Source organism: Stenella coeruleoalba, assembly GCF_951394435.1.
Source record: "Stenella coeruleoalba genome assembly, chromosome: 10".
Lineage (NCBI taxonomy): Eukaryota > Metazoa > Chordata > Mammalia > Artiodactyla > Delphinidae > Stenella > Stenella coeruleoalba.
The window spans coordinates 55804128-55817610 of NC_137156.1; the positions used below are offsets into that span (position 1 = coordinate 55804128).

A 13483-nucleotide genomic window follows, 5' to 3' on the forward strand; every position below is an offset into this window, starting at 1 on the left:
GTATTGCTATAAACTTCCCTCTTAGAACTGCTTTTGCTGCATCCCATAGGTTTTGGGTTGTCGTGTCTCCATTGTCATTTGTTTCTAGGTATGTTTTGATTTCCTCTTTGATTTCTTCAATGATCACTTTGTTATTAAGTAGTGTATTGTTTAGCCTCCATGTGTTTGTATTTTTTACAGATCTCTTCCTGTAATTGATACCTAGTCTCATAGCGTTGTGGTCAGAAAAGATACTTGATACAATTTCAATTTTCTTAAATTTACCAGGGCTTGATTTGTGACCCAAGATATGCTCTATCCTGGAGAATGTTCCATGAGCACTTGAGAAAAATGTGTTTTCTGTTGTTTTTGGATGGAATGTCCTATAAATATCAATAAAGTCCATCTTGTTTTATGTATCATTTAAAGCTTGTGTTTCCTTATTTATTTTCATTTTGGATGATCTGTCCATTGGTGAAAGTGGGGTGTTCAAAGTCCCCTACTATGATTGTTACTGTCGATTTCCCCTTTTATGGCTGTTGGTATTTGCCTTATGTATTGAGGTGCTCCTATGTTGGGTGCATAAATATTTACAATTGTTATATCTTCTTCTTGGATCAATCCCTTGATCATTATGTAGTGTCCTTCTTTGTCTCTATAATGGTCTTTATTTTAAAGTCTATTTTGTCTGATATGAGAATTGCTACTCCTGCTTTATTTTGGTTTCCATTTGCATGGAATATCTTTTTCCATCCCCTTACTTTCAGTCTGTATGTGTCTCTAGATCTGAAGTGGGTCTCTTGTAGACAGCATATATATGAGTCTCTTTTTTGTATCCATTCAGCCAATCTGTGTCTTTTGGTGGGAGCATTTAGTCCATTTACATTTAAGGTAATTATCGATATGTGTGTTCCTATTCTCATTTTCCTAATTGTTTTGGGTTCGTTATTGTAGGTCTTTTCCTTCTCTTGTGTTTCCTGCCTAGAGAAGTTCCTTTAGCATTTGTTGTAAAGCTGGTTTGGTGGTGCTGAACTGTCTCAGCTTTTGCTTGTCTGTAAATGTTTTAATTTCTCCATCAAATCTGAATGAGATCCTTGCTGGGTAGAGTAATCTTGGTTGCAGGTTTTTCTCCTTCATCACTTTAAATATGTCCTGCCACTCCCTTCTGGCTTGCAGAGTTTCTGCTGAAAGATCAGCTGTTACCCTTATGGGGATTCCCTTGTGTGTTATTTGTTGTTTTTCCCTTGCTGCTTTTAATATTTTTTCTTTGTATTTAATTTTTGACAGTTTGATTAATATGTGTCGTGGCGTATTCTCCTTGGATTTATCCTGTATGGGACTCTCTGTTGTTCCTGGACTTGATTAACTATTTCCTTTCCCATATTAGGGAAGTTTTCTACTACAATCTCTTCAAATATTTTCTTAGTCCCTTTCTTTTTCTCTTCTTGTTCTGGAACCCCTATAATTCAAATGTTGCTGCATTTAATGTTGTTCCAGAGCTCTCTGAGACTGTCCTCAGCTCTTTTCATTCTTTTTTCTTTATTCTGCTCTGCAGTAGTTATTTCCACTCTTTTATCTTCCAGGTCACTTATCCGTTCTTCTGCCTCAGTTATTCTGCTATTGATCCCATCTAGAGTATTTTTAATTTCATTTATTGTGTTGTTCATCATTGCTTGTTTCAACTTTAGTTCTTCTAGGCCCTTCTTAAATGTTTCTTGCATTTTCTCTATTCTATTTCCAAGATTTTGGATCATCTTTATTATCATTATTCTGAATTCTTTTTCAAGTAGACTGCCTATTTCCTCTTCATTTGTTAGGTCTGGTGGGTTTTTATCTTTCTCCTTTATCTGCTGTGTGTTTTTCTGTCTTCTCATTTTGCTTATCTTACTGTGTTTGGGGTCTCCTTTTTGCAGACTGCAGGTTCTTAATTCCTGTTGTTTTTCGTGTCTGTCCCCAGTGGCTAAAGTTGGTTCAGTGGGTTGTGTAGGCTTCCTGGTGGAGGGGACTAGTGCCTGTGTTCTGGTGGATGAGGCTGGATCTTGTCTTTCTGGTGGGCAGGTCCACGTCTGGTGGTGTGTTTTGGGGTGTCTGTGGACTTATTATGATTTTAGGCAGCCTCTCTGCTAATGCGTGGGGTTGTGTTCCTGTCTTTCTAGTTGTTTGGCGTAGGGTGTCCAGCACTGTAGCTTGCTGGATGTTGAGTGGAGCAGGGTCTTAGCGTTATGATGGAGATCTCTTGGAGAGCTTTCGCCATTTGATATTATGTGGAGCTGGGAGGTCTCTTGTGGACCTGTGTCCTGAAGTTGGCTCTCCCACCTCAGAGGCACAGCACTGACTCCTGGCTGCAGCACCAAGAGCCTTTCATCCACACAGCTCAGAATAAAAGGGAGAAAAAGTAGAAAGAAAGAAAGAGAGAGAGAGAGAGAGAGGGGGAGGGAGGGAGGGAGGGAGGGAGGGAGGAAGAAAGAAAGAAAGAAAGAAGGGAGGGAGTGAGGAAGGAAGGAAAGGAAGAAAGAAAGAAGGTAAAACAGAATAAAATAAAGTTATTAAAATAAAATAAAGTTATTAAAATAAAAAATAATTATGAAAAAATATTTTAAGAAAAAAAAAAGGACGGATAGAACCCTAGGACAAATGGTGGAAACAAAGCTATACAGACAAAATCTCACACAGAAGCATACACATACACACTCAGAAAAAGAGGAAAAGGAGAAAAAATCATAAATCTTCTCTCAAAGTCCACCTTCTCAATTTGAGATGATTCATTGTCTATTCATGTATTCCACAGATGCAGGGTACATCAAGTTGATGGTGGAGATTTAATCCGCTGCTCCTGAGGCTGCTGGGAGAAATTTCCCTTTCTCTTCTTTGTTCTCACAGCTCCCGAGGCTCAGCTTTGGATTTGGCCCCGCCTCTGCGTGTAGGTCGCCGGAGGGCGTTCTTCGCTCAGACAGGACGGGGTTAAAGGAGCCGCTCATTCGGGGGCTCTGGCTCACTCAGGCCGGGGGGAGGGAGGGGCACGGAGTGCGGGGTGAGCCTGCGGCGGCAGAGGCTGGCATGACGTTGCACCAGCCTGAGGCGCGCTGTGCGTCCTCCCCGGGAAGTTGTCTCTGGAACCCGGGACCCTGGCAGTGGTGGGCTGCACAGGTTCCCCGGAAGCGGGGTGTGGATAGTGATCTGTGCTCGCACACAGGCTTCTTGGTGGCGGCAGCAGCAGCCTTAGCGTCTCATGTCCATCTCTGGGGTCCGCGCTTTTAGCCGCAGCTCGTGCCCGTCTCTGGAGCTCCTTTAAGCAGCGCTCTTAATCCCCTCTCCTGCGCACCAGGAAACAAAGAGGTAAGAAAAAGTCTCTTGCCTCTTCGGCAGGTCCAGAGTTTTCGCCGGACTCCCTCCCGGCTAGCCGTGGTGCACTAACTCCCTGCAGGCTGTGTTCATGCCGCCAACCCCAGTCCTCTCCCTGCGCTCCCACGGAAGCCCGAGCCTCAGCTCCCAGCGCTGCGCGCCCCGACAGGTGAGCAGACAAGCTTCTCGTGCTGGTGAGTGCCGGTCGGCCCTGATCCTCTGTGCGGGAATCTCTCCGCTTTGCCCTCCGCACCCTTGTTGCTGTGCTCTCCTTCTCCGAAGCTTTCCCCCTCCGCCACCCGCAGCCTCCGTCCGCGAAGGGGCCTCCTAGTGTGTGGAAACCTTTCTTCCTTCACACCTCCCTCCCACCTGTGCGGGTTCCGTCCCTATCCTTTTGTCTCTGTTTATTCATTTTTCTTTTGCCCTACCCAGGTACGTGGGGACTTTCTTCCCTTTTGGGAGGTCTGAGGTCTTCTGCCAGCGTTCAGTAGGTGTTCTGTAGGAGTTGTTCCACGTGTAGATGTATTTCTGGTGTATCTGTGGGGAGGAAGGTGATCTCCGCGTCTTAGTCTGCCATCTTCCCCTCGTCCCCCCCCAGAGTAACTTTTAAATGCAATCAGTACTCACGAACAAAAAGGTGGAAACTTTTTGGAAATTCCTGGCAGCAGCCAGGCTTGAGCTGTGAGGCTGACACATCGGGGGTTGGGCTGGGACAGTTGGGTGACTGGATCCTCTCTCCACCTAGTCTCCTCCTCCAGCAGGATGGTGCAAGCTTGTGCATGTGGCTCCATCAACAGTGAGTAAACAGACACCAAAAAAGAAAAAAACAGATGAAAGCTTGTCATTTGTGACAACATGGATGGACCTTGAGGGCATCATGCTAGGTGGAATAAGTCAGAGAAAGACAAATACCATATGACTTCACACGTGTATGGAATATTAGAAAACAAAGAAAATTCATGAACAATCCAAACCAAAACAGACACATAAATACAGAGAACAGAATAGTGGTTACCAGATGGGGAGGGCAGTGAGGTAGGGCAAAATAAGTAAAGGGTATCAACTGTAGGGTGATGTATGGAAACAATTTTTGGCGGAGAGCAAGCTGTAGGTTGTACGGAGGTAGAAATATAATGTTGTACACATGAAACTTACGTACCTCAATAACATCAATCTTTTAAAAAAATGGGTGAGTTTCTCCGCCAAGAAAGGGGAGGCTGGAGAGTTCCAGAAATTTACCAAAGCCTGCACCAAACTATGGCTGGGAAGTGTGTGTGTGTGCAAGTGTTATAAGAGCATTGGTTATAATTCAGAAGAAGATTCTCAGAAGTTTAAAAGAATGAGGACAAGTGCTCTCTTCAGCAGCACAGGTACTAAAATTGGAACCATTCAGGGAAGATTACCATGGCCCCTGTGCAAGGATGACAGGCAAATTCGTGTAGCGTTCCATATTTTTATATAAAATAGATAATCAACAAGGACCTACTGTATAGCACAGGGAACTCTACTCAACACTCTGTAATAACGTATATGGGAAAAGAATCCAAAAAAGAATAGATATATGTACATGTATAACTGAATCACTTTGCTCTACACCTGAAACTAACACAACGTTGTTAATCACCTATACTCCAATGTAAAATTAAAAAAAAAAAAGAATGAGGACGAGAGCTCCAAGACCCTTTCCAGCTCTGTAATCCTATTAAAAAATAAATATCGATAAAAGTCTTAGCAAAACAGACAAAAGAAAACAGAAAAAAGAAAAAACAGTAAGTGGAAATGTAAGACCTCTTAAAGACCAGGCATGAAACCGGTACACTGCTATTTTCATCACATTGCTAGTCAAAGTCAATGGCAAAGCCAGCCCAGATGCAAGGCATAAGGAAACAGATTCTGCTTCTTGATGGGAGGAGCTACAAAGAATTGTGGCCATGTTTGCTATCTATTACAACTACATAAGGAAAGTGATCACTTCCAACAAGAATAACCTAGTATGACCCTGTATTCTTCAGGGTACCCAGACTCTAAAGGTGAGCTTACATATGAAGATGGACCAATTAAATAGTATATAAGAATTAAATCCCAGACTTGGGATTTGGACTTGGGCAGAACAAAGGCAGAACTGAGACCCTTAGCCATGATTCTTCACCACTCAACCCAAAGAGCAGCTCTTCCAAGTTGTTATTCATATGCCCAAACCAAATATTACCAAGTACCTTCCTTTGAGCCCCCCTAGCAATACATGTGTCATCTACAATAGTCCTTATCTTACCCTACTATGTAGTAAAATCATTTTTCTACCTTGATCCCCTAGTCTCAATTTAGGCTACTTGAGGACAGGCACTGCAACTTGTCAATCATTACATCTCCTAAGCACCAGGCACAGGAAGCACAATGGAGTACACTTGCTACACTTTAAAGACATTTGCATGGATATTTATAACTAAATTTGGTCTCTAGTTTTTTTTTCTATTGTGCTAGATTTGGCAGACTTTTTAAAGAATGTGTATCTGCCTGATAAAAATAATTTGGAAACTTTCTGTTTTGTACCATTAAATGATTCAAATATGGTAAATTATATGGCACATTCGTGTAGGCATCTTGGATTGAAAGTGTATGGCTTGCTGCTCCTCTAATCACCCTAGTTGCACCTTAGCCATTTTCTTTTTTGTTTTGTTTTGTTTTGTTAAATATTTATTTATTTGGCTGTGTTGGGTCTTAGTTGTGGCACGTGGGATCTTTGTTGCGGAATGTGGGATCTTTTTAGTTGCAGCATACAGAATCTTTAGTTGCGGCATGTGAACTCTTAGTTGCGGCATGCATGTGGGATCTACTTCCCTGACCAGGGATCGAACCTGGGCCCCCTGCATTGGGAGCATGGAGTCTCAGCCACTGGACTACCAGGGAAGTCCCCACTACTACCTCATTTTAAACAAATAGAGCCCAGTAAACAAGGAAACCATTTTCACGAGGACATGTTTCTCATGATGTCTTGTTACCCGATGCACAGTGCCAAACAAACCGAAATCAGAGTTTGGAGCAGAGAGAGTTTTATTGCAGGGCCATGTAAGGAGACGGGTGGCTTGTGCCCCACAGACCCCAAACTCCTTGGAGGGTTTCAGCAAAGCACTTTTAAAGGCAAGGTGAGGGAGGGGCGTGGTCAGTTGTTGCAAACTTCTTGGTGTCAGAATCCTTTGTTCTTACATCTGTCCGTGTAGGTCAGGTCGTGATGTTCCTGTAAACCTCCAACAAGACAAATGTTATTCTCTGTTCTGCCACTTCTTATCTCTATATGTGAATGGACTCTTAAAGGTCTAAAGCCTTGAGAATGAGTTATGCTGTTTATTGCAGGCTATAGGCAACATCCTTTTTTTAAAAAATTATTTTATTTATTTATGTTTAGCTGCATTGGGTCTTCGTTGCTGCACATGGGCTTTCTCTAGTTACGGCGAGCGGGGGCTACCCTTTGTTGCAGTGCACAGGCTTCTCATTGTGGTGGCTTTTCTTATTGTGGAGCATGGGCTCTAGGTGCATGGGCTTCAGTAGTTGTGGCATGCAGGCTCAGTAGTTGTGGCATGCAGGCTTCAGTAGTTGTGGCATGCAGGCTCAGTAGTTGTGGCTTGTGGGCTCTAGAGTGCAGGCTCAGTAGTTGTGGTGCATGGGCTTAGTTGCTCCGCGGCATGTGGGATCTTCCCAGACCAGGGCTCGAACCCATGTCCCCTGCATTGGCAGGCGGATTCTTAACCACTGCACCACCAGAGAAGTCCGATAGGCAACATCCTTTTACAAAAGATGCAAAGCCAGAACGACTAAGCACAGGAAGCAGAGCACAAAGGTTTAAACTAAAAGGAACAGATCTAATATGGAGTCAGATTTGTTCTTCCCTATTACAGTCTCACAGCATTCTTTGGGACTTTAACTTATGTTTCAAAATACATGTATCAATAAAATATATAAAGTCACTCATTTCCAGTTTTGGAATCCACCCTGTGAGGAACACCTCCTCTGGCAAGTGGAGAGTAGCAAGATGAAGTGCAAAGGGGAAGAGTGTGAATGGCTGTGGTTCTTCTGTGTCTCCACTACCTTAGCCATTTTCTCATTGGGCATCATCTGCTCTGTACCAACCCCTCCCCACCCCCATGCATCTACATATTACAGGAACACAGAAATTGTACATGTAGGGCTACAAAAGTCAAATGAACATCATGTCACTGTGAATAGCAGGTATCTGAAAGCTTCCATGTTCACCTTCAAGTTGGGGAACAAATTAGAGAAAGAAAAGGAGTGTCACAGGCTTTGGAGAGCATGTTATACTCCACTGCAAAGTGAAAAATGCATTTGCTGAAAGCAAGCTGCCACGACTCATGAAAAGCTATCAGGGCTCTGAGTCCAATTAGAGAGAAAAATATCAGTAGTGATCCACTGCCTCGTTAGAGGAATTCATGTTCCTGATACAGTTCACAATATTCTTAGAGTTTTTCTTAATCATTTTCTGGAAAAATTGCACAGCCCCAACTCTCCCAAATTGTGTAGTTAAATTGAGATCAGTAGTTTAACAATGAAGGGAGTTACAAATCAATCTCATCAAAGAGGAAAACACATCCCTTGGATAGAAAGTGAGCAAAAATACCAGCCAGACATCTCACTCTTGTCAGATATTCACATGTTTATTTTATCTCTTTAAAAAATCTAGGTGAGGACCATAATCTTCCAGTTTTCATTCAGACCTGAATATCAAAACAGGTATCTGGTTCCATTTTTCTTGTTTTGATAAATAAAACTGTGCCCTTAGGTTTAGAAGACTTAAGTCTGTGTTCCAGCTCTCTCTTACTCGCCTCATGACTTGAGAGAACCATGTCACTTCCCTGAATTGTTCTTCATCTTTGAAAAGAGATTGGACTTGCCAGTGTGTGTGCTTGATATATATATGGCTATCAAACAATCATGTGTAATCCAGCAATTACATATAATTAAGCAATTACATGTAGTAGACACTGGGCCAAGTGCATCAACTCTGTGTCTCTGCTTTTTAGAGACAAGGATACAGGGGCTTAGAGAGGTTTAGGTACTTTTGCCCAATCTTAACTCTTATTCAGAGCCACGTGAAACACAAGCTCTTGACCTAGAAGGACTCTAGAACCAAATAAATTTGGGAAATACCACATCCTATATTCTCCTTTTGGGAATTTACATTTCACATTAGTTTAATGAAAGGTTCTGGGAAGTCCTGAAGCAAAGACACTAGTTTATCCCAGCGTTTTTCAAATAGTTTGGTTATAGAACTGTCTTTTTCATATAATACCTAGCAACATCCCAAAGGATAATCAACTAAGAATCAGAAAATATTTGAGTTCCAGTTCTAAACATAAGTTCTTAAATGTATCACTTGAAAATCACTTAAACTTTATAAGCCTCGGTTTTCATTACTAAACTAGTGAAATACCTACCTCAGCAAAGCATGTATATGAATTAAATAAGATGCCATATGGGGAGGCTTTTTTATAAATAATGAAATATTACACAAATACAATGTGTTATTATCATTAATTCAGTTCTTTGGACATGAAATATGAGAAATGGTCATATTTCACTCAGTCATTCATAAAACCCACTCCTTTTTCTCTCTTTTTTTTTCTTTAATCGTCAAGTCCACTCCAAAACACTATCCAAACAGCAAAATAATTGAATCCCATTAAAGGCCTTTTTCTCTTATACTCATTTTACATGAGTCTCTATTCAATCTTGACATTTTAAATGATTACCCTAAAAATTAATTCTATAAAATCCACAAGTCTTATTTGAGACTGCTTTAAATTAAATACATACATAAGCCTGGTATTGTTTCAACAAATTGATAAACACATTACCTGTGCATAACCAACTGTGTTCTAGAAGTTTAGCACATCTAATTTTTTATTCTTGTTGCTCGTCACCTGTTTTTCTTCCTACTATTGCTATCATGTTCTATATCTCCTCTACCTATTCTAAAACACTGCTATTTCACTACTGTGTGTTGAATTAAGATTGAAAATTCAGCATGAGAAAAATCCTTCTCTAGATTCAAGGAGTTTAATGATCAGAGTACTATCAAGCATTGTGTGTGTATACTATTATGGCCTGCAGACCAAACCAAATCCTACCTTCCTCCTGTTTGTGTACAGTCCAGGAGTTAAGAATAGTTTTTATACTTTTTAATGGTTGAGAGGGGGAGAAAGAAATATACTGTGAAAATTATATGAAATTCAGATTTCAGTGTCATTAAGTTTCTCTGGAATACAGCCACACCTATTTGTTTACGTATTGTCTGCAGTAAGCCTGCTTTCACACTATAAGAGCAGAGTTGAGTAGTTGGGACAAGAGACAGTAAGCTTCACAAAACCTAAAACGTTTACCCTTTGGTCCTTTATAAAAAAAAAAAAGTGTGCTTACTTCTGCCTTATGCTCAGTCTTTTCATACGATGGGTTTTGCCTGAGTAAATGTAGGTACTCTACTGAGCAGACATCTGGGGACAGATTTGGGGGAATAAGCTTGATTAGCTTTTTAACTTTACTTAACCTGTAAAAGAAGGCAGTATGGTTTAGTAGAAATCTCAGGGCTTTGGACCTGGCTATGAACCTGGCCACTGGGTTTCTTAGCTGTCTGTCCTTGGATACACCGTTTGAACATTTTCAATCTCAGTTTCCTTCTCTATAAAATCAGACTTATATGATTATAGTCTGGTACCTACCACTAAGCAGTCTTCTGAAAAGCGTCTGTTTCCCTCTCAGAGTCCCAGCAAGGGCTATGAGGAATGCATTACAAATGCACTCCAACAATTTGTTTTGCAATCTAGACCACAAAACAACTGAAAAGTAAGGAGCAGAGCAGCCCCCAGCCTGCTTCCTGCAGCTTATTCACAGCACTTTTCAGGTCTACCTGACTGGAAAATAATATATTTCAGAAAGATCATTTAGTTTAGCCTTTCCTTCTTATAAACGATTACCTGGTTACATGAGCTTCTCACTGGAAACGTGCTTCAGGGGCCACATTTCCAGTGGGCAGGGGGACTTCAGCCTCACCTCTGCATTCTAGGATTCTCTCAGTGGTGTCATGTTCTTGAATAGTTGTTAGTTGTTCTTATAGTGAGGAGGAGTGAAGTTAGGAACAACCTATGTCATTATGTTGGTGACATCAGTTCTGGGATTCTCGATTGACAGGTGTTTTCCTCTAGCACTTTGAATACATCATTCCACTGCCTTCTGGTATCCATTATTTCTGCTGAGAAGTCAGATGTTAATCTTACTGGGTTCCCTTGTTAATACCGAATCATTTTTCTCCTGATGCTTTTCCAGATTTTCTCGTCATCTTTGGCTTTTAGCATTTTTGCTGTGATGTGTCTATTTGCGTCTCTTTGAAAATTTATTCTACTCGAAGTTTGCTGAGCTTCCTAGATGTGTAAGTTAGTGTTTTTCCATTCATTTAGGATGTTTTCATCCCCATTATTTCATCAATATTTTTTCTACTGTTTTCACTTCTCTGTTTCTGGTACTCTCATCATACACATATTGGCACATTTAATGCACCAGTGTTTCTCTGAGGCTCTGTTCATTTTTCTTTATTAATTTTTTCTCTTTCTTTTTCAGATTACATAATCTCCATCAGTCTATCTTCAAGGCTGCTAATTGTTTCTTCTGCCAGTTCAAATCTTTTGTTAAGTCCCTCAAATGAATTTTTATTTCATTTATTCTACTTTTCAATTCAAGAAATTCCACTTTTCCCTTTAATATGATTACTGATTACTATCTCATTACTGATATTTCCTATTTGATGGAATAGTATTGTCATACCTTCCTTTACTTCTTTAATCATTGTTTTCTTTAGTTCTTTAACATTTTTATAATGGCTCCTTTGAAGTCTTTTTATATTTTATCTGACATCTGGTCTCTTTTAGAAGCAGTTTCCATTGCCTGCATTTTATGGTATATGGGTCATACTTTGCTATTTCTTTGCATTCCTCATAAATTTTTTGTTGGAAACTGGATATTTTAGATAAAATATTATAACAACTGGCTGGATATAGGTACTCCCCTTCTTAGACTTGCTATTTGATTTTTTATTTGTGTAGTGACTGGCTGGATTATTTTATTGAAGTCTGTCCCCTCATCTTGCAGTGTTAAGCCTCTGATGTTGTCCTTAGTGGGGTGCAGAATTGGGTATGCCCACAGTCACCCTGGAATAAGAGTGGTCTGGTGAGGGGTCTCTTTGACTGTCTCTTTCCCTGACACACTCATGAATTTCATGTATGTCAGACACATTCCCATCCAGGGCATTTCACCTTTACCCTCTTCCTGAAAGATTCTTCCTCCACAAATTGCCATGGCTTTCTTTCTCATTTCATTCAGGTCTTGGGTCAAATGTTATTTCCAGATAAAACCTTCCCTGGAACATCTGTATAGAATAGCAGTCCCTCTTTGGTTGCTTCCTTGTTTTATTTTTTCCCACAATACTTACACTGACTGGCATGATAACATGACTTTTTTTTATCTCATACCCTAGAATGTAAGATTCACAAAACATGAGCTTTGCCTCCTCCATTCACAGTTATATCAATTCTAGAGCCTAAAACAGTTCTTGGCACATAGTAGGCACTCACCAAGTATTTGTTATTAAATTATTGAAAAAAATATAAATGAATGCTATCTCCCTATACTAGACATTAAAAGTGGGGGAAGTATACTCTAGGAAGAAGACCAAGACAAAGAAAATTTTGGATGCAGAGACACCAAAGGCTTCCCACTTCTGCCTTCATGGACTTGCTCCTCTGACTGTCTGAGGAAGTCACTCCTTATTCCTTTGCTTTAATATTTCACAAATTTCAAGCAGCAAGTCAGTAGAGAGGAGGAACTGGTACAGGAGGAGAAAGTAATTTGACCATGTTTCATTTTCACAGGCACACTCATTCTCAGGGGAAATGTTACATGTATGTTTCTGCAAAATGGTTGCATATAGCTCTGTGCAACAGGTCACTGCTCTGGTTCAAATCCTTCAGAGATTCCCCTTTTTCCCCCAGAAGAAAACCCCAGATCCTTAATATGATTAAAATGTCCTGTAGGATCTGGCCTCAGTCTTCCTCTCAAAGTGTGTTTCAGGCTACCTGATTCCCAACTTGACTGGACTCCCTTCCATTCCCCAGATGCTTTCTCAGCACCTTTATAGACTTGGTCCTGCACCCTGCTAACTTTCCCCTTCGGGCATGGCCTAACTAACCTTAATTCACATTTCAGGTCTCAACTCAAATGTTACTTCCACCAGGGTTCTTCTGACTTTAAACTAAATAGTCCCCTGTATTATTTAGGGTAAATCTAGCTGCTATAACAAATAGACATCAGCACAGAAATGGCTCAAACCCAGTAGAATTACATCTCACTCATGTAGCCATCCAAGGCAGGATAATTCAAGTACACAGGCTGATGTGGTTGTCAACTTCTTCAGTGCATGGCTTCCAGGAGGCTTTATGAGCCAGACCCAAAATTGGCACACATCACATCTTCTCACATTCCGTTATCAGTCCTAGGATCATGCAAGGGAGATGGGGAAATATAGTCCAGCTGCATTCCCAGGAAGAAGAGGAGAATTTGGATTTTGGCAAGTGGTAGCAGATTCTGCCACCGGGCTCCCTTCTCCTCCCCCTCCATTATGTATTCCTATAGCACCTGACTTTTCACTGTCACAAAGCTCAAGGCATGCTATATGTGAGACTTAACAAAGTCCATAAAGGCAGGGACTGGGTCTGCCTATTTCCCCTCTATACCCCTACAAGCCTTGGCACTTAGTGGGCTCTCAGTAAATATTATATTGAACTATGTGGAATTGTTGCTTTGTCATAAAGTGGCTAATGTCCACAATTTTGAAGAACAGCCTTTAAGGCACCCCTTTTTTTAAATTAATTTTTATTGGGCTATAGTTGCTTTACAATGTTGTGTTAGTTTCTACTGTACAGCAAAGTGAATCAGCTATACGTTTATATATATCCCCTCTTTTTTGGGTTTCCTTCCCATTTAGGTTACCACAGAACACTGAGTAGAATTCCCTGAGCTATACAGTAGGTTCTCATTAGTTACCTACTTTATAGATATAAAACATATATACGTATATGTGTCAATCCAAATCTCCCAATTCATC

At 40.8% G+C, this 13483-nt stretch overlaps 1 protein-coding gene across 6 annotated transcripts in view; it reads left to right on the plus strand.

Moving 5' to 3' along the window:
- Positions 1 to 13483, plus strand: part of STAC (SH3 and cysteine rich domain) — a 370710-nt gene that overhangs the window by 225747 nt on the left and 131480 nt on the right. Inside the window, exon 1 of one of the 6 annotated variants that reach the window (XM_079934187.1) lies at positions 2996 to 3490. The exons of 4 other annotated variants lie outside the window; for them this stretch is intronic. In XM_079934187.1, the coding sequence (XP_079790313.1) occupies positions 3413 to 3490 (78 nt within the window). In that variant the 5' untranslated portion in view covers positions 2996 to 3412. Of the gene's footprint in view, positions 1 to 2995; positions 3491 to 13483 lie in introns of those variants that run through there. One more of the 6 variants, XM_079934189.1, reaches the window with a different exon arrangement.